Genomic DNA, 21,889 nt, shown 5'->3' with positions numbered 1-21,889 from the left:
TTCTGGATTGTGTTTTGCATGATGTATCTATTTTAGTGTATGCAATAGCGGAGGCGTTGGGGCAGAGCAAACTGTCTTCTATGTCTTATTTTCAATTTCATTGTCTGGGCTCTATATATAGAAGGGGTGATTGTAGTCAGTCGGGAGAGGGTTGTTTCGACTACGATTGCTGGTACATTGTGTCTTTTCTAGATATAGAGCTGTGTCCAACTGCCCTTGTTTGCCCCATCTCTTTGGATCATCGAATGACAATTGTCCAAAATATCAAAATCGTTGTTCCAGCTAGCATGTACAGAGAGAACCATATTTGAAAACATACCCCAAACAGGTGAATCGTACAAAAAATATAGAATTTTTTTTTAATAAAAAGTACACACATTTTAAGATTTCAGTGGAAGGGGATTTCTCGAAGTACCTCTGTGATCTTGATAATATGAAATACTGTATAACATAATATGAAGAACACCATTGAGTTTGTCCCTTTGTTATGTTATTTTTTTTTGGGAAAAGATGCTCATTTATTAGAAAGACGAATTCCTGTATATTGCACCTGGAAACGTGGAGGGTGAGGCTCCTTGTCTTTGGGCCAAAATGGAAGTAAAAAATTGTAGCCTACAATGCAATTTCTGTGTTTTAGATACCCCCTCCTGTAAAATACTTTGATCTCCCCCTCCTAAGGCCAGAATCTATGCCTATTTTTGGTATCGGCTATTATATATATATATATATATATATATATATATATATATATATATATATATATATATATATATATATAATATATATATATATATATATATATATATATATATATATATATATATATATATATATATATATATATATATATACATATGGATATATATATATATATATATAAATATATATATATATATATATATATATATATATATATATATATATATATATATATTTATATATATACATATGGATATATATATATATATATATATATATATATAAATATATATATATATATATATATATATATATATATATATATATATATATATATATATATATATATATATATATATATATATATATATATATATATTTATATATATACATATGGATATATATATATATATATTTAAATATATATATATATATATATATATATATATATATATATATATATATATATATATATATATATATATATTTTTTATATATATATATATATATATATATATATATATATATATATTATATATATATATATATATATATATATATATATTTATATATATATATATATATATATATATATATATATATATATATATATATTTATATATATATATATATATATATATATATATATATATATATATATATATATATATATATATATATATATATATATATATATATATATTCCAAATATATAAAGTTCATTAAGTTTAATGTTGCCCATCAAGAGCTACGAACTTGAAAAAAAAATTGCCCAATTTTAGAAAAAGGGGACCCCCCCACCACCAAAAAGTCAAGAAATCTTAATGGAAGTTACACCATCAGATTCAGTGTGTCAGAAAACCCAGATGTAGGGGTTTCAAGCTCCTGTATACAAAAACGTGCAATTTTGTATTTTTCTTTTGCCAGAAAAGAGATCACGACTGGGTGTTTTGTTGTCTGTTTGTTTGTTTTTTTCAGCGGTGATCATATGGAACCAGTGATTCTAAGAGATCCATAAAAGCCTCATTAAATCAGAAATTAAAGTTCTAGCGCCTGTTTTAAGTGACCAGAAAGATGAATTTTCTGGCATGATTTGAAAAACGGTAAGAAATTAACTAAAAAGACAAGTTTTTACGACTGAAAGTAAGGACCAACATTGAAACTTAAAACGAACAGAAATTTTTCCATATGTGAGGTGACTGTCCCTTCCTCAACCCTCGCTCTTTTCTCTAAAGTTTGAGGCTTTGTCCCAATTCTAGAAGAACGACTGCTGAAACACGATGGCTGTTAAATTGGAATAAGCGACTTTTTTGAAGTTCATAAAAATAAGCGCCACGAGAAAGATAAGATAAGTTTATTTTTGCCCACTTGCAACATGCACAAAAGAAGCGAAATAAAGAAAGAAATAAGAAAAAAATTCAACTTCTAAACAAGGAAAATAGGTAAAACAAAGGTATTCCAAATAGCACTTGTAAGTAATATTAAATGGCAGAAAACGAAGCAAACGGTTTAAACTTCTCTTAAATGTATAGCACTATGTTGAATCCACTACATCTAAAGGACCAGGAATATAATTTTTTTTTGCAAAATTGAACTAATCCTGTAATACATTTGGAATTTTAATAAAAAGCTTCAGATAGCAACAAAACCCCGATCGAACCGTTAACTGCTCAGTTTTAGACAGCGAATCACTAAGTGGTGAAATATAGAGCGCGTGAAGGAGATCTAGGTCACTATATAGTTTAGCAAGTACACGCTTACTATAACTATACTTCAGTGCAGCAAGTTTGGCATAGCTGGCGCGGAAACCTGATATGGTATGCTCAACAGTAAAAATACGAGCAGTGCGCATATCTGGACTATAAAAAAGGCCGAGGTATTTCAGCGAAGAAGACTGTATAATAGATTTACCTGGTACAATTACAGATAAAGAAGATATAGCTTTATCTTGGGCATTAAAAGCAAGAAATTCAGTCTTAGCAGCATTAACATTAAATCCTAGGAGTTTTTAACCAGAAATAAAAAAAAAAAAAAATCAAGGTTTGCCTGCAAAGTGGAAAAACTTGAGCTGATAAGCAGGACATCATCTGCATAGCAAATCAAACTAAAATCGCAAAGGTCGCTATAAACTCTAACATTAATTTTCGTAGTTACAGTGGCCGTAAGAATATTAAACATTGGAGGACTTAAAACGGAACCTTGCCCGAGTCCTCTAATGCGACGAATAGGCCGGGGGCGGATACAGGATTTTCCTTAGGGGGGACACATAATAGTTTGCTTCGATAAACTTGCGACCAGAGAAATATCCACAATTTAAAATGAACCTCGACTTTTATGTGTCGTAGGTATGTAGTGGAAATGGTTGTAAATTTAATCTAAAGTCTGGCGAGGGTTAAAGTTCTAATAAATCTGTTGAAATTAAATTGGTATAAAAATATTGATACAAAATACAGCTATTTATAAAAACTACTCCGCCATAAAACAAAAAAAAATAAAAAGCTTTTCACCATTTATAAGAAAAACATGATATTCAATATTCTCTGCTTAATTTTTGCCTTTATAGTTCTGACCACTATAGTGAGTGAGTTGAGCTTTTTATTGCCAAAAAAGAAAAAAAATGGTCTTGAATTATCTTTTGGGGTCATGCACTCTTTGTGAAAATTTGTATAGATCTAACCATTTAGCATGTCGCCTAACTTTGTGGCATCGCTTAGTAACTATGATAGTAATGAACAGAAGGCAACGAGGACAAAGATACAACTTTGGAAAAGATATACTAAGCATTAAATACTAGTTCTTTTAAGCGTGTAACAAGAAAAAACAGGACGGAGATATAGAAATGCACAGAAGACATTTAAAACAAGGGTTTTAAGTATAGGCAATAAAGCATTAACTAATCGCTGTTTCTTTTTGAAAATAGTTTTCTAATAAACAGTGTCAACTTTGACGAAATCTCAAAAATTTACTAATCAAAATTTTACTTTTCATAACGACGTAGTATATTTTTCCATTTTTTAAAGTTCAATATTATTTGCTTAAATTACAGAATTCACAATTTTATAAGAAAAAGTCTATTTCTGTATTTCTACTCCTGCCATTTCTATTATTGTACGGTCGATATCTACCTGAATATTTCGGTGAACGTTTATAATGGCTAGACCTGTCAGTCTAGAGTTCTGTCAGGTTAGAGCTTTTCGTTAGTATTTTCTCTTCTATTCATCCTAAAATATTCGAATAAACACCATAATCGTCAGAAAAATATGAATTCTAACAAGGATGCATGTAGGCATGTGCTTCAAACTAAGTATATGAGTCGAAATACTCCTTAAAACAAAAATAATTATTTGTTTGTTATTTTTGTATTTGATTGGCATGGATTGGTGATTTAAAGTCTCAGGGTTTCAAGCTGTGGTAAATTTCTAATTAACTTTTTTTAATCTTGAGATTTTCAGATATTCAATTCTAAGTTTAAATCTCGATATGTCAGTTGAGCACAAAAATTTGGAATTTGACTCAGATTCAGCATTAAGTAAGAGAATTGTCCTGTAAAAATGTAGATGTATAAATAGCTAATCGTGGAAATATGATTGGATGACATGTATCAAAATAAGTATAAAAATCCTCAGCGGTATATATAACAGTTTAGACAGTTTTATGGACAAACATATACAACCCCTATACAAAACATAACTGTATTTTGTACATAACTATAAGTTGTGTGAATTTTCACCTTTTATCAACATTTTGTTAGTGAATGTTTGAAAAAAAATCGATGCCATTCCACTGATTCAAACTGAGAATTCGAAGACCGGTCTATACCAGCTAGATAAAAAAATAAACACAAGTATTTGCCTTCTTTTATAAACAATTTTTCGAAAATCTGTTCTTCTTAAATGATTACTCCGACTTTTGAATGAGTATTTCGACTCATATACTTAGTTTTAGATATATATTAAATAAAAAAACTAGTTTTTTTGAACTGAAAGTAAGGAGCGACATTAAAACTTAAAACGAACAGAAAATACTTCGTATATGTAATGGTTTGTCCCCTCCGCAATCCCTCGCTCTTTACGCTAAAGCTTTTAATTGTTTTAAAAAGTAGAATTGTGGCAAAGAGTCAAACTTTAGCGTAAAGAGCGAGGGATTGCGGAGGGGACAACCCATTACATATACGGAGTAATTTCTGTTCGTTTTAAGTTTTAATGTCGCTCCTTACTTTCAGTTAAAAAAACTAGTTTTTTTATTTAATTTCTGAAAGTTTTTGAATTAAAGCATGTTTGATTTTGGCTGTCCGCACATAAATATTTTAAAATAAAATTTGTATATTAATTCTTTTTTTGGCAAAATGGCTTTCTCTTAGTTTGATCAGACGATTTTGAGAAATAAGGGGTGGGGAAGGAGACCTAGTTGCCCTCCAATGTTTCAATTACTTAACAAGGCAACTAGGACTTTTAATTTTTAACGAACATTTTTAATAGTAAAAAATATACGTAACTTAAGAATTAACTTACGTAACAAACTTAAATTACTTGAAATTACTAAAAATACTTTAGAATAAAGAGCGAGGTATTTATCTCTTCCTAAATACCTCGCTCTTTATGCTAAAGTATTTTTAGAACCCCTCATATGCGTAATAATCTCTGTTCGTTTTAAGTTTTAATGCTACTCCTCACTTTCAATTGAAAAAACGTTTTTATGTTTATTTTTTCATTGTTTTTTTTTACAGTAGTGCTAGAAAATCCTGCGCCCTTTTCATTGAATTTTTCTTCCCCCCATAACATATTCCTCCAAGGAAAGCTCCTCCCACGTAGCCCCCTCCCTTCAACCCCCCCCCCCAAACCAAAAGAATCCCACTGAAAACGTCTGTACACTTCCCAATAATCATTATTGTATGTAAACACTGGTCAAAGTTTATAACTTGCAGACCCTCCTCCAGGGACTCTGGGGGAGTAAGTCATTCCTATAGACATAGTTATTGTGATTTTCGACTATGCGGAACAAAATGGCTATCTCAAAATTTTGATCCGTTGACTTTGGGAAAAAAATGAGCGTGGGAGGGGACCTAGGAGCCCTCCAATTTTTTTGGTCACTTAAAAAGGGCACTAGAACTTTTCATTTCCGTTAGAATGAACCCTCTTGCGACATTCTAGGACCACTTGGTCGATACGATGACCCCTGAGAAAAAAAACAAAACAAACAAGCAAATAAACACGCACCCGTGATTTGTCTTCTGGCAAAAAATAAGAAATTCCACATTTTTTTTTAGATAGGAGCTTGAAATTTTTGCTATAGACTTCTCTGATACGCCGAATGCGATGGTGTGATTTTCGTTAATATTCTATGACTTTTAGGGTGTGTTTCCGCCTATTTTCCAAAATAAGGCAAATTTTCTCAGGCTTGTAACTTTTGATGACAAAGACTAAATTTGATAAAACTTATCAAACAGTTCGTGGTAACGAACTGTACTAAGGAGCGACCCGGCTCAATAGTAACTGAAAACTCTAAAAAATGGAATTTTGGTACCAATAGCTGCATCAAAAGAATCGCATTTTAATGTTGATTTTAAATATATAAGTTTCATCAAGTTTAATCTTACCCATCAAAAGTTACGAGCCTGAGAAAATTTGCGTTATTTTAGAAAATAGGGGGAAATCACACCATCAGATTCAGCGTATCAGGGAACCCTACTGTAGAAGTTTCGAAATAGGGGGAAATCACACCATCAGATTCAGCGTATCAGGGAATCCTACTGTAGAAGTTTCGAGCTCCTATCTACAAAAATGTGGAATTTTAGATTTTTTGCCAGAAGGCAGATCACGGATGCGTGTTTATTTGTTTTTTTTCCCAGGGGTGATCGTATCGACCCAGTTGTCCTACAATGTTGCTAGAGGGCTTATTCTAACGGAAATAGAAAGTTCTAGTGCCCTTTTTAAGTGACCAAAAAAATTGGAGGGCACCTAGGCCCCCTCCCACGCTAATTATTTTCCCAAAGTCAACGGATCAAAATTCTGAGATAGCCATTTTATTCAGTGTAGTCGAAAAACCTTATAACTATGTCTTTGGGGACGACTTACTCCCCCACAGTCCCCGTGGGAGGGGTTACAAGTTCAAAACTTTGACCAGTGCTTACATATAGTAATGGTTATTGGGAAGTGTACAGGCGTTTTCAGGAGGATTTTCTGGTTGGAGACAGGGATTGAGAAGAGGGGGATATGCTGGGGGAACTTTCCATCGAGGGGGGAATTTGTCATGGGGGAAGAAAATTTCCATGAAGGAAGCGCAGGATTTACTAGCATTACTTAAAAAAGACAATGAAAAAATAAATGTGAAAAAGTTTTTTTTCACCTGGAAGTAAGCAGCAGCATTAAAACTTAAAACGAACAGAAATTATTACCCATATGAGGGGCTCACCTCCTCCTAATACCTCGCTCTTTACGCTAAAGTATTTTTAGTAATTTCTACTATTTTTTCTGCGGCTTTTGTGATTCAGGGGTCATTCTTAATGAATTGGGACAAAATTTAAGCTTTAGTGTATAGAGCGAGGTACTGACGAGGGGGCGAACCCCCTCATTATGTAGTAAAAACATGAGAATACAAAAGCTCTTTACGTAAGCTAATTTATAAGTTACATATATCTTTTACTTATAAAAAGATTCGTAAAAATTTAAAAGTTCTAGCTGCCTTTTTAATTAACCGAAAATCGAAGGGCAACTAGGCTTCCTCCCCCGCTCTTTTTTTTTCTCAAAATCATTTGATCAAAATTATGAGAAAGCCATTTAGCCAACAAAAAAAAAATATACAAATTTCGTTTTAATTATTCCTCTGCGGAGAGCCAAAATCAAAACATGCATTGATTCAAAAACGTTCAGAAATTAAATAAAAAAAACAAGTTTTTTTTAAATGAAAGTAATGAGCGACATTAAAACTTAAAACGAGCAGAAATTACTCCGTATATGAAAGGGGATTTTCCTTCTCAATGCCCCGGTCTTTACGCTAAAGTTTTTTACTGTTTTAAAATGTAGAGTTAAGAGAAAGAGTCAAACTTTAGCGTAAAGAGCGGGACGTTGAGAAGGAAAAGCCCCTTTCATATACAGAGTAATTTCTGTTCGTTTTAAGTTTTAATGTCGCTCCTTACTTTCATTTAAAAAAACTTGTTTTTTTTTATTTAATATATTCAGAATCAGCATGAAAATCCGATTCGTTTGATGTAACTATTGCTATCAAAATCCGTTTTTTAGGGTTTCGTTTACTATTGAGCCGGGCTGCTCCTTACTACAGTTCGTTACCACGAACTGTTTGACTTATACGTACCTTTATTAAAGTTCTTAAGAGTTTGGCCGTTATTTTAATGTTTTAGAATGAACAGAGGAGGTAATTTTATATTTAATGAAGTTTGAGTTTTAATTAAATGAAAATAGGCAGTAAAGTGGCCACCGTTTGCTCACCAGTTGAAAAACCTCCTTACTTCCAGTTGAAAACTGAACTTACTTTCGTGTTTTTATGGCATTTGTCAGGCACGTACGCAGGAATTTTTTTCGGGGGGGGGCAGAACCTTTGAAACAGTAGATATAAAGTAGCACTTCTTTTTATTCAGTAACGCAAAAAGCACGTATATCGGAAAATACAGATTAACTTTAATCTGTAGTATTGTAGCGGATGGGGGGAAGAAGACTGAAGCCTCAAAAGTGAGTTTTAGGCTCAGGTTATGTTCATAGCGATTTAGAACCAGTGATTAATCTATTACATCCCACTGAAAGGGAAATTTTAGGGTCAACTGTGCAATATGGGTGTTGCGGGGGGGGGGGTAGTTCTTCTATTGCAAAAATGTAGATTTCAATGAAAAATGATAGTTTCCAAAATTGATACATTAAAAGCTGTACTTTATCCTGAAAAGGGGGTATAAAAGCCCTAATATCAAGGATAATTCTATTTTGCTGTGGAAAGCAAACTCTCTTTACAAAAAAAAATAACAGTACAATTGCTAATTACTTCAAAGAGGGTGAAAACTTAGACAGATTACATAAAAAAAACTAGTTTTTTTAACTGAAAGTAAGGAGCGACATTAAAACTTAAAACGAACAGAAATTACTCCGTATATGAAATAGATTGTTCCCTCCGCAATCCCTCGCTCTTTACGCTAAAGCTTTTAATTGTTTTAAAAAGCAGAATTGTGGCAAAGAGTCAAACTTTAGCGTAAAGAGCGAGGGATTGCGGAGGGAACAATCTATTTCATATACGGAGTAATTTCTGTTCGTTTTAAGTTTTAATGTCGCTCCTTACTTTCAGTTAAAAAAACTAGTTTTTTTTTTATGTAATTTCTGAACGTTTTTGAATTAATGCATGTTTGATTTTGACTCTCCACACGTAAACTATTCAAATGAAATTTGCATATTAATTCCTCTTTTGGCTAAATGGCTTTCTCTTAGTTTTGATCATAGGATTTTGAGAAATATGGGATGGGGAAGGAGGCCTAGTTGCCATGCAATTTTTCTGTTACATAAAAAGGCAACTATTAATTTTAATTTTAACGAATTTTTTTATTAGCAAAAAATATACGTAACTTTAGAATTAACTTGCGTAACAAACTTTTATATTCTTTAATTATTGTTATGTATATGAGGGGGTTTGTACCCTCGTTAATACCTCGTTCTTTACACTAAATCGTAAGTTTTGTCCCAATTCTTTAAGAATGACCCCTGAATCAGAAAGGCCGTAGAATAAATAGTTGAAATTACTAAAAATACTTTAGCATAAAGAGCGAGGTATTTATCTCCTCCTAAATACCTCGCTCTTTATGCTAAAGTATTTTTAGAACCCCTCATATGCGTAATAATCTCTGTTCGTTTAAAGTTTCAATGCTGCTTCTTCCTTTCATTTGAAAAAACGTTTTCATGTTTATTTTTCATTGTTTTCTTATAGTAATTTCTAGAGAATCCTGCGCCCTTTTCATTGAATTTTTCTTCCCCCATGACAGATTCCTCCAAGGAAAGATCCTCCAACATAGCCCCCTCTCCTCAGCCCCACCCCCAAACAAAATAAAATCCCCCTGAAAACGTCTGTACACTTCCCAATAACCATTACTATATGTTAACACTGGTCAAAGTTTGTAACTTGCAGCCCCTCCCCCAGGAATTGTGGGGGAGTAAGTCATCCCCAAAGACATAGTTATTATGGTTTCAACTATGCTGAACAAAATGGCTATCTCAAAATTTTGATCCGTTGACTTTGGGAAAAAATGAGCGTGGGAGGGGGACTAGATGCCCTCCAATTTTTTTGGTCACTTAAAAAGGGCACTAGAACTTTTCATTTCCGTTAGAATGAACCCTCTTGCGACATTCTAGGACCACTTGGTCGATACGATGACCCCTGAAAAAAAAAAAAAAAAAAAAAAAAAAAAAACAAACAAATAAACAGGCACCCGTGATTTGTCTTCTGGCAAAAAATACAAAATTCCACATTTTTGTAGATAGGAGCTTGAAACTTCTACAGTAGGGTTCTCTGATACGCTGAATCTGATGGTGTCATTTTCGCTAAGATCCTACGACTTTTAGGGGGTGTTTCCCCCTATTTTCCTAAATAGGGCAAATTTTCTCAGGCTCGTAACTTTTGATGGGTAAGACTAAACTTGATGAAACTTATTTATTTAAAATCAGCATTAAAATGCGATTCTTTTGATGTAGCTATTGATATCAAAATTCAATTTTTTAGAGTTTTGGTTACTATTGAGCCGGGTCGCTCCTTACTCTACAGTTCGTTACCACGAACTGTTTGAAAATGGTTAATAATTGGGCAGTGACTTGACCGGATAATTGTATGCTGTAAAATCCCCCAAAAATGGCTTCGCACATGTATCTAGATTCTTAATAAATGTTCTAATTTTACCAGAAATCCCAAGAAACCATGGGGAAATTAAACATTTCACAAAATTTCGGGAGGGGGCCCGGGCCCGAAGGCCCTCCCTGCGTACGTGCCAGGCACTTGGTATTAACCAAGTGACATATAGCGATCACAAATTCTGTCGGTCTGTCCTGGTTTTGCTACTTTAGGCACTTCAAGGTAAGCAAGGACGATGAAATTTGGCAGGCGTATCAGGAACTGGACCAAATTAAATTAGAAATAGTCGTTTTCCCTATTTGACCATCTGGGGGGGAGTGGGGGCCGGTTAATTTGGAAAAAAAAAAATAGAAAAAATGGAGTATTTTTAACTTACGAATGGGTAATGGGATCTTAATGAAATTTGATTTTTGGAAGGATATTGTGTCTTAGAGCTCTTATTTAAAATCCCAACCAAATCCGGTGACATTGGGGGAGTTGGAGGGGGGCTAAAATCTTGGAAAACGCTTACAGTGGAGGGATCGGGATGAAACCTGGTGGGAAAAATAAGAAAGAAGTCCTAGATACGCTATTGAAATAACCGGAACGGATCTGCTTTGTTTGGGGGAGTTGGGGGAGGGTTAATTTGAAAAATTTGAAAATTTTTGTATATTTAACTTACGAAGGACTGATTGGATCTTAATGAAATTTGAAGTTTGGAAGGATATCGTGTCTCAGAGCTCTTATTTTAAATCCTGACTGGATCTTGTGACATTGGGGGAATTGAGGGGGACCTAAAATCTCGGAAAACGTCTAGAGTGGAGGGATCGGGATGAAACTTGTAGGAAAAAATAGCACAAGTCCTAGATCCGTGATTAACATAACTAGAACGGATCCGCTCTCTTTGGGGGAGTTGGGGGAGGGTTAATTCCGAAAAATTAGAAAAATGAGGTATTTTTAACTTACGAAGGAGTGATCGAATCTTAATGAAATTTGATGCTTGGAAAGATATCATGTCTCATAGCTCTTATTTTAAATCCCGATCGGATCTGGTGAAGGGGAACCTAAAATCTTGGAAAATGCTTAGAGTGGAGGGTTCGGGATGAAACTTGGTGGGAAAAATAAGCACAAGTCCTAGATACGGGATTGAAATAACCGTAACGTATCCGCTCTCTTTGGGGGAGTTGTGGGAGGGGAAGGTTAATTCTAAAAAATATCAAAAATGAGGTATTTTTAACTTACGAAAGAGTAATCGTATCTTAATGAAATTTCATATTTAGAAGAACCTCGAAACTCAGATCTCTTATTTTAAATTCCAACCGGATCCAGTGTCATTACGGGGGGGGGGGATCTTGGAAAACGCTTAAAGCGGAGAGATCAGGATGAAACTTGGTGGAAAGAATAAGCACAAGTCCAAGATAGGTGACTGAAATAACCGGACCGGATCCGCTATCTTTGGTGGAGTTGGGGGGGGGGCGATTCGGAAAAATTAGAAAAAATGAGGTATTTGTAACTTACGAACGGGTGATCAGATCTTAATGAAACTTGATATATAGAAGAATCTCATGTCTCAGATGCTCCATCTTCAATTCGAATCGGATCCGGGGACACACAGGGTTGGAGGGGGAAACAGAAATCTTGGAAAACGCTTAGAGGGGGAAAGATCGGGATGAAAGTTGATGAGAAGAATAAGCACAAGTTATAGATACATGATTGACATAATTGGTACGGATCCGTTCTCTTTGGGGGAGCTGGGGGTTGTTAATTGGGAAAAATTAGAAAAATTCAGGTATTTTTAACTTAAGAACGGGTGACCGGATCTTAATGAAATTTGATATTTCGAAGGAACTCATGTCTCAGAGCTCTTATTTCAAATCCTGACCAGATCTGTTGACATTGGGGGGGGAGTTGGAGGGGAAAACCGGAAATCTTGGAAAACGCTTATAAATATCGTAGATACGTGATTGACGTAACCGGACTGGATCCGCTCTCTTTGGGGGAGTTAGGTGGTGGGGTTTAGTGCTTTAGCGAGTTTGGTGCTTCTGGACGTGCTAGGACGATGAAAATTGGTAGGCGTGTCAGGGAGCTGTACAAATTGACTTGATAAAGTCGTTTTCCCCGATTCGACCATCTGTGGGGCTGAAGGGAGAGGAATAATTAGAAAAATGAGGTAATTTTAACTTACGAGTGGGTGATCGGATCTAAATGAATTTTGATATTTAGAAGGACCTTGTGACTCAGAGCTCTTATTTTAAATCCCGACCGGCATTAAGCGTCTGATTTTCCTTTTAAAGCAATCTATTGATTCTTAGAATTTTGCTAGAGCTCATGCCATATGAGCTCTTGGCTCTTCCGACCTCGTCACAAGTGCCATAGGAGCTCTTGGATTTTGGCTCTTCCGATCTCGTCACAAGTGCCATATGAGCTCTTGGATCTTGGCTCTTCCGACCTCGTCACAAGTGCCATGTGAGCTCTTGGAGCTTGGCTCTTCCGACCTCGTCACAAGTGCCATATGAGCTCTTGGATCTTGGCTCTTCCGACCTCGTCACAAGTGCCATATGAGCTCTTAGTTCTTCTTGTCTATTTTACTTCTGGTCGTCTTTCAAATCATGCTTAGGCCTAACCAGAACATGATTTCGAGTACCGGCCCCGCAAACTTCTGATCTCTTACTAATAACTTGATGTATACACTGATGGTAAATTGATGAGTAAAATGCTTAAGAAATAAATTGTTTCTGCTTAAGAATTGAAATTTTAGGCTATAGTTAAAATTTTGAACAAAATTTTATATTTAGAAAAGATTTCCGATGAACATTTGTTTGGTGGATAAGTCCTTAATAATATTTTGCTGTAGAATTTCGGGTCGTATACATAAGTTTAAATATATTGAAAAATTGTATATGAATAGTAAAAAGAGAAATATTACCATTTAAAATCGCTGAAAATCGCTGAAAACCAAATTCTTGGTAGCGTTTGACAATCCCCTATCTCGCCAAGAAATTTGTTAGTGCCCGATTCCGCTCATGATGCCCCACCTCGCCTTTTCCGCTTCTGTTCTGGTAGGGAGGTAAATGCAATATTTTATGCAATAAATATAAAGATTGTTGCAATAGGGGGAGTACTATTACCCCTCCGCCTTTATTGCCCCAAAATTCATTGTATGTTTATCTGAAAGCTCAATAAGAGCTTTAATATCTAGGCGTTAAATGCACTCTTTGATGCACTTGCACCCCTCCCTCCTCCTGCACCCCTGTTATCTACCACCCCTTCTTCATAATATTCACGCGCACTAACACATCGACTGTGTATGCCTTTATCAAATATTAAGCAAATGAATTTAGTTAGATGAAGCTTTAAAATAAGTATTGCAAACAATTTTCTGTAATAAGAAGGGGAACTTGGTCTAATATTATGCCTTATTCAGGCTTGGTCTAAATGGAGAAAGATAAGAGATAAGGTCCTACACTCCCTACATCTTTGTATATAGATCTGAAGGATTATGGAAAGGTAGACGATTTGGGCATTGAAATACGGTATGTAGGCATCTGCCCCCCCCTGCCCATACAATGACCCATTGGTCATCCTTCATAATGACTGATGCGCATTTATGCATCACTAAGAAAATTTTGTGAGAAATTTAGTGAATCAACGTAGTTAAATCTAGGTAAATGTCCATATTAACCATTTACCTTGTATGGAATACGTGACTTTTCAGGAAGAAATGCGCTACTGTACGGCATTAATTCCTCCGCAACTGGGAAAGTTTATATTTAGTTTCTTTTCGTACTTTTGAATCGATTGGATATTTCAGAATTTTGAGTCGGTAGCAACTTGATCCTCTTTTGGGTAAAATTGGTGCGACAAAATGGTTGGAAACGCCACTTTACCGTGGCATAATCTTTCTCTACCGACGTTGTAGGACCGTTGGTTCGATGCGAAAAAAAAACAACAACAAAAAAACAAAAACAAAAACGGTACCGTAATCTTCCTTTTGGGGAAAAAGAGTAAAATTCGATATTTTTGTACATAGGAGCTTGAAACCTTTATTGTAGGGTGATGGTGAATTAATTGGCATTATTTTTATTAAACATCCCTTGACTTCTTTGGAGGGGGGGGGTCCTCTTTTTTGAAAATCAGGCAAATTTGTCTTGGGATCGTAGATATTGCTGAGTAGCATTAAATTTAACGAATTCTCTATATTTGGAATCAGCATATAAAGCTGATACTTTTGTTATAATAACTGTTATAAAAATTCTTTTTTAGAGTTTCTATTACTATTTGCCCGAGTTGCTCCTTAGTTACAGTTTTTTTTTACCACGAACTGTTTGAAAGAACTTCCTTTCAACAGCGTGTATCCCTTGCCTTTTGTTCGCTATGTGTCAAGCTTCTCAAACAGTTCGTGGTAACGAACTGTAGTAAGGAGCGACCCGGCTCAATAGTAACCAAAACTCTAAAAAATGGAATTTTGATACCAATAGCTACATCAAAAGAATCGCATTTTAATGCTGGTTTTAAATATATAAGTTTCATCAAGTTTAGTCTTACCCATCAAAAGTTACGAGCCTGAGAAAATTTGCGTTATTTTAGAAAATAGGGGGAAACGCCCCCTAAAAGTCATAGAATCTTAACGAAAATCACACCATCAGATTCAGCGTATCAGAGAACCCTACTGTAGAAGTTTCGAGCTCCTATCTACAAAAATGTGGAATTTTGCATTTTTTGCCAGAAGGCAGATCACGGATGCGTGTTTATTTGTTTTTTTGTTTTTTTGTTTGTTTTTTTTTTTTTCCCAGGGGTGATCGTATCGACCCAGTTGTCCTAGAATGTTGCAAGAGGGCTCATTCTAACGGAAATAAAAAGTTTTAGTGCCCTTTTTAAGTGACCAAAAAAATTGGAGGGCACCTAGGCCCCCTCCCACGCTAATTATTTTCCCAAAGTCAACGGATCAAAATTCTGAGATAGCCATTTTATTCAGCGTAGTCGAAAAACCTTATAACTATGTCTTTGGGGACGACTTACTCCCCCACAGTCCCCGTGGGAGGGGCAACAAGTTACAAACTTTGACCCGTGCTTACATATAGTAATGGTTATTGGGAAGTATACAGGCGTTTTCAGGAGGATTTTTTTGGTTTGGGGGAGGGGTTGAGAAGAGGGGATATGCTGGGGGAACTTTCCTTCGAGAATTTGTAATGGGAGAAGAAAATTTCCATGAAGGGAGAGCAGGATTTACTAGCATTATTTAAAAAAAAACAATTAAAAAATAAAAGTGAAAAAGCTTTTTCAGCTGGAAGTAAGGAACAGCAATAAAACTTAAAACAAACAGAAATTATTACCCATATGAGGGGCTCACCTCCTTCTAATACCTCGCTCTTTACGCTAAAGTATTTTCGGTAATTTCAACTACTTATTCTACGGCTTTTGTGATTCAGGGGGTCATTCTTAATGAATTGGGATAAAATTTAAGCTTTAGTGTAAAGAGCGAGGTACTGACGATGGGGCGAATCCCCTCATATATGTAATAAAAACATGAGAATACAAAAGTTCTTTACTTAAGCTAATTTATAAGTTACGTAAATCTTTTACCAATAAACAGATTCGTAAAAAATTAAAAGTTCTAGTTGCCTTTTTAATTAACCAAAAAATCGGGGGGCAACTAGGCTTCGTCCCCCGCTCTTTTTTTCTCAAAATCATTCGATCAAAATTATGAGAAAGCCATTGAGCCAAAAAAAAATATGCAAATTTCGTTTTGATTATTCCTCTGCGGAGAGCCAAAATCAAAACATGCATTGATTCAAAAACGTTCAGAAATTAAATAAAAAAAACAAGTTTTTTCAACTGAAAGTAAGGAGTGACATCAAAACTTAAAACGCACAGAAATTACTTCGTATATGAAAGAGGCTGCTTCCTCATCAACGCCCCGCTCTTTACGCTAAAGTTTTTTACTGTTTTAGAAAGAAGAATTGAGAGGAGTCAAACTTTAGCGTAAAGAGCGGGGCGTTGATGAGGAAGCAGCCTCTTTCATATACGAAGTAATTTCTGTGCGTTTTAAGTTTTGATGTCACTCCTTACTTTCAGTTGAAAAAACTTGTTTTTTTTATTTAATTGCGTAAAGAGGCAAGTGATTATCTTTAACACCCATATTATGTTAGATGTATGTGAAAACGTATCAATTTTCAGGAAAATCCAGTAATGGGGATGTAGAAATGTACTTAGTATGGATGATTAGCGTATCATAGGAGGAGACAGTTCCCATCATATACAGAATAACTTCTGGTCGTTATAAGTTTCAGTGTTGCTCCTGACTTTCAGTTGGAAAAACATGTTCTTTTTTACTTAATTTCAGATCGATTTTCAAATAACGCTGCGAAATTTGCCTCTCTCTTCATGAAAAATCTCCCTCTCCCCCAAAAGTCCTCAATAGAAAGTTCCTCTCGTGTAACCCCCCCCCCCCCCTCCGCCCCCAAACAATTCCATCCTCGCTGAAAATTACCCCCAGATTAAATCCAACTGACAATCCCGCCTAAAAAAATCTCTTTAGTTTTCTTTCATTTGAAGAAAGACTTGTTTTTATTGAATTTCTAATCGTTTTTCTAATTATGCCGATATCACCCCCTTCCATGGGAATTTTTTCTGAAAATCTCCCCTCCCTGTTGAAAATTTCTTCCGCATGAAGTTCTCTAAGGATAATTTTTCCCGTGGAAAATCCCCCTTGGAGAATTTCACCAACAAAAATACCCCCCCCCCCGCCCTAATGGGAAAATACCCCAGGTAATTCTAACCCCACTGAAAATGTCTCCCAGACAATTCCCCTGGAAAATCTGCACATGTAAAATTGAGTTGCCAAAGAAAACTAAGACAAATAAAAGAATTTCGTATAGGAATTCTGGCAGATTTCCCATGTGTAAAATTTTCCCTGGAAAGTTTATTCCCAGAAACTTCCCTTCCCTTGGAATGTACCCCCCCCCGAAAATTAGCCATATGCTTTCCAATAACAAATAGACCTACTATATATAAACAATTGACAAATTTCATAACTTCAGCCCTTTCCCTAGGGGCTGTGGGGCTTATGTAATCCCAAGAGGCATAGTTTTTGGACCTTTTAACAATACTAAACAAAATTACTAATTCAAAATTGTGATCGGATGACTTTGGGGAAAAGGGTGTGGAAGGGGGGCTAGCTGCCCTCCAATCCTTTTCGTCCCTTAGAAAGGGCACTTTAACTGTTAACTATTGTTCGAATGACCCCTATCTCGATCTTCTAGGACCATTGGTTTTACATTATCAACCCGGAAAAACAACAACAAATAAACACGTGCCGTGATCTTCTGAAAAAAAATTCCCCATTTTTGCAAATGGGAGCTTGAAACGTCTGCAATAGGATTCTCTGGTGCACTGAATCTGATGGTGTAATTTTCATTAAGGTTCCTTGTCTATTTGGGGATGTTTTCCCCTTTTCGAAAACGAGGCAAATTTTCTTAGGCTTCTAGTTTTTGATTCGTTGTTTTTTATGCCTAGTTTTTGACGTTAAAATTAATGGATGTTATATAGTTGGAATCAGCATAAAAATACAACTCTTTTGATGTATCTATTGTTATCAAAATTCGGTTTTTTTGACTTTCGGTTACCCTTGTTCCGAGTCGTGTACATTTTCGTTACCACAAACTGTATGATTCATTCTGTCATAATAAAATTTGATTTTCGACTTATTTTTGAGGTTTACTTCAATTTTCCCCCTGGTTTTGCATAAGAGCCGAAATTTGTCCTAGCCAGATAATTAACTGTCATAAGTTTGATTTCAAGCTTGTTTATATATCATTATAAATAATTGTTTCCAAAAGGAATATATTCTCCTTGTACATTTTTATGCACAAGGATGTAACTTTAAAATTTGTTTTGAATTAAAATAATAAAAGCTTTGACATTATTGTTGATTCTGATTGTATTTATTAGGCATAAGATATGATTTTGTCTTCGAGCATTTTTTGTCATTTTATAATAGTGGGCGTTGTCGAAACGGCGTGTTCCCTGAGGAGGGATCCGATCAATGTTTTCCTGCTTTTTCCAAGAAATAGATATTTTTGAAAATATTTTCGGTGAAGCTGCTGTATATTATTTTCGTCAGCCTTTTCTTTGCGAATAATTTTCCCTCCCAAGATTCTTCTAGTACTTCCTGATTCTTTGCATTCTTGGAGAAAAATTGATTTGTTTAGTGAGTCCACGTGTGTGTATGTTTTTTTTTTCTTATTTAGTAGTTTTTCCCTTTTTTGGGAATTGTGTGCGCGATTCCCTCGGCTTTTCTATCCAATTGTGTCATTGCTTCTGAAATATTCAGTTATTCACTGTCCTCCGAGTCAAGTAGTACAAAAAGCGTCGTGCTCTGCGTTGTATTCATTGGGAGTCAAAATTGCAGGCTACAATAATTTGATTTATAACTATTCAGAGGCTTGGTCAGCTTGCCTCATGTTGTCCTATGGTATGTTATTTAAATATTATATTTAGTGATTGGTTCGAAATTTTATTTTGGGCTATGTCCCATCTGAGTTTGTCTACAGTTATGAAAAACCACTCCCGCTCCATCCTGTGCATGGATATTCTACTACCCAAAAATATTCTACTTTACCACGAAAAAAGCTAAAATGTGCCATTTTAGTTTTAACTAGTTGGTGTCTCCTTCTCTCTTTTATTCTTGAGAGGTCTCCCTCACTCTCTTTTACCATACCTCTTACGAATTTAGGTATTCCAGACATTATTGCCCTGCGTTTTATTCCTAAGATTGCAAACGTTAATTTTGATTATTTTAATTTCTTATCGTTTAAGATTTCATTTATTCATCCATAGTAATTTGTGTTCACTTTTATATTTAAATGCTTATGTGACTTTACTTTTTTCCTGTTTTTGGTTCTAATGTTGCTCCTTACTTTTGCTCAAAATACGTTTTTTTTTGGAAAACGTTTTTTAAATTGTTTCTTCCTGAAAAGGCTTGACCGTCTTTAAATGACACTCGTGAGGTTTGATTATGAAACTGAATTTCCTCGTCGTGTGCTTTTTTTATGCAATATTTTTATTGAGCTGCGACGGATGGTTGATCCCTGACCCCAGCCTCACAAAAAATCTAACATTCTGTTAAAAAGTCGTCTAAAAAAGATATATCTCACACTTCTTAAGAACATGAGACATATTTTCAGTAAGAGGGAGGGGGAGGAAGCTAGAGTCAAAATCGGATCAAGCACTGCAGAAAAAATCTAAGTTTTACGCTATTTCATAAATTCATTGCCAACAGATATTGTGTAAGTTTATTAACCTTTGGGTGGGGATAATCTCATCTTAGCCTGTCCATCATTAGCTTTTTTTTCGGGACATCAATGTGGAGCTTAAATTGGAATCAGGTTGTCAACCTTTCGGAAATATTCCCTATCTGTCTCCTACTACTAAGTTTTTTGCTTAACATTCATCTCTCATTTTAGTTAGATAGGTAGGGAATATTTCTTTTGTGTTTGACATAGAAAGATCCGCTAAGGAAAACTTCCCTTTGATATGGCATTCATAATACTAGACCAAATTTCCGTATTTCGAGAAGGTATTGTAAATCTTTTATCAAATGGGGAGTAAATATATACAGTAAGAATATACAAAAGATTATTCATTTTTTTAATGCGTATGTGTTACCGTGAATGTTCGATATTCGTTAATGTCGACATCCACCAGTAAATGTCCGAAATACCTTTTTTCTCCTTGGGTACAGTCAGCGTTGCCTGTCAACTTTTTCAATTTAATGCAAGGTTTGATGATGACAGGTTTGGTTAGCTTAGGTTTTCAACCCTTATGTGATATTTATAACCAAATTTAACCTAACCTAACATAATCTAACCAAACTTTAACTTTTATCATAAAAGATTGCATAAGACTGAAAAAGCTGACTCGCAAAACTAATCGAATCCAAACAGAGAAAAAGGAATTTTGGATATTCACCGGTGAATGTCGACATTAACCAGATTTCGGACATTCACGGCAAAATTTACATCTTAAAAAAAAAAACTTTCACATCCGCTTCAAAGGAAATCCCTTTTTGCCTTCTTAAGCCCAAAAGACATGTTTCAAAGATTCATTTACCGTACATTCATAGTTATATATTATTTGTAAAGTAACATTGGATCACATCTGAGTGAAATAGGGAATTTTCCTTTTAGTAAAACCCTAATTGATTCACTGGTGGCCGTCTTAAGTGTAAAAGGTATATTTAAAAGAAATATATATGCTGTGGTTCACTTTACGTGGCTTTTCTTTCTCGTCCTTTTTATTTATATATTTTTTCCATGTCAAAATGTTGTAAACTCATTTAACCGGAAACACAGTGCAGGCTCTGAGAAGAAGAAAAAAAATCGTCATCCAGAAAAATGGGCAAACAGTCCATATTTTTCAAATTTCGCTCTGTACTGGTAGCCGTTGTGGGGCTTTTTTTTATAGACGTTTAAGTTTTTTACTTCAGCTGGGTATCACTCTGTCGTCTCTGGTGCCTTTATTCAATAACTCTTATTCTATCTATGTTAAAGCGCCTTTTAGATCCACTTCTGTTCAGTTTCCCGTTTTCTTTGGTTCAAAGTAGTAACCAGTTTGGGGCTTTTTTCAAGTTTTTCTTGAGACGACTATACTGTACTGTACATTTAGTTGTAGTAGAGACAACCTAATGACATTATAACCAAAATTTGAGTAGTCATTTGCTTTTTAGTGATATTTCTCTGCTGGTTTTTTCCCTCCCTTTTTCTAGTCAAAATGGTGTTTTTTTTAATTTATTTTGTCATCAAGTCAGTAAGAACTCGTTTTTCTTTATTTCATTGCAGGAGAAACTGGAATCACGGCGAAGATAGTGTTGCCTGAAAGCCTTGAAAGTCTTCCGCGAGCTGAAAACTTACCACTTAACAGACATCGATGGAATTCAAATGAAGTAAGCTACCATTTTAATTGAAGCTCATATCTCTTTTTAAAGGCTTCCGTTTTCACCCTGTCTCGTTATTACAAAAGAAAAATAACATCAATTTCACTAATATATTGTAATTATTAAGTCCACCCGCGAATTGGGGGGAGGGGGGTAGAGAGGGGAATCCTTCCTAAGATTTGTCTGAAAAACCGTACTGGAAAAGTTAAAACATTAGAACATAAAACCCCTTTTTTTTTGTATAATTTTTCTGAGAATTGGGAAAAAATTTTGCTCCCCGACGAGAGGCTAAAAGTACTAAAGGAAAAATTAAGTACAAATTTCTTAAATGCGTTGAGTATTGTAGATAATTGCTAAGAAAAGCTTTTTTAATGAAGAAAAAGAACATAAAACTGTTTCCTATTCAACAATTCAAACTATTCAAACAATTACTTTTTGACCAAA

The 21,889-nt window shown here is 34.9% G+C and overlaps 1 protein-coding gene across 5 annotated transcripts in view; it reads left to right on the top strand.

Annotated features, from left to right (window-relative positions):
- The window catches only part of LOC136027371 (calmodulin-binding transcription activator 1-like), a 286,895-nt gene that overhangs the window by 9,468 nt on the left and 255,538 nt on the right, over positions 1-21,889 (top strand). For all 5 annotated transcript variants that reach the window (XM_065704557.1, XM_065704554.1, XM_065704556.1 and 2 more), the window contains exon 3: positions 21,351-21,454. In XM_065704557.1, coding sequence (XP_065560629.1) covers positions 21,351-21,454 — 104 coding nt within the window. The remainder of the gene's footprint in view (positions 1-21,350; positions 21,455-21,889) is intronic.

This window comes from Artemia franciscana, chromosome 5, assembly GCF_032884065.1.
Source record: "Artemia franciscana chromosome 5, ASM3288406v1, whole genome shotgun sequence".
NCBI classification, from domain to species: Eukaryota; Metazoa; Arthropoda; class Branchiopoda; order Anostraca; family Artemiidae; genus Artemia; species Artemia franciscana.
Note: the sequence above shows the minus strand (reverse complement) of the source record. Positions and strands in the feature narration are given on the sequence as shown.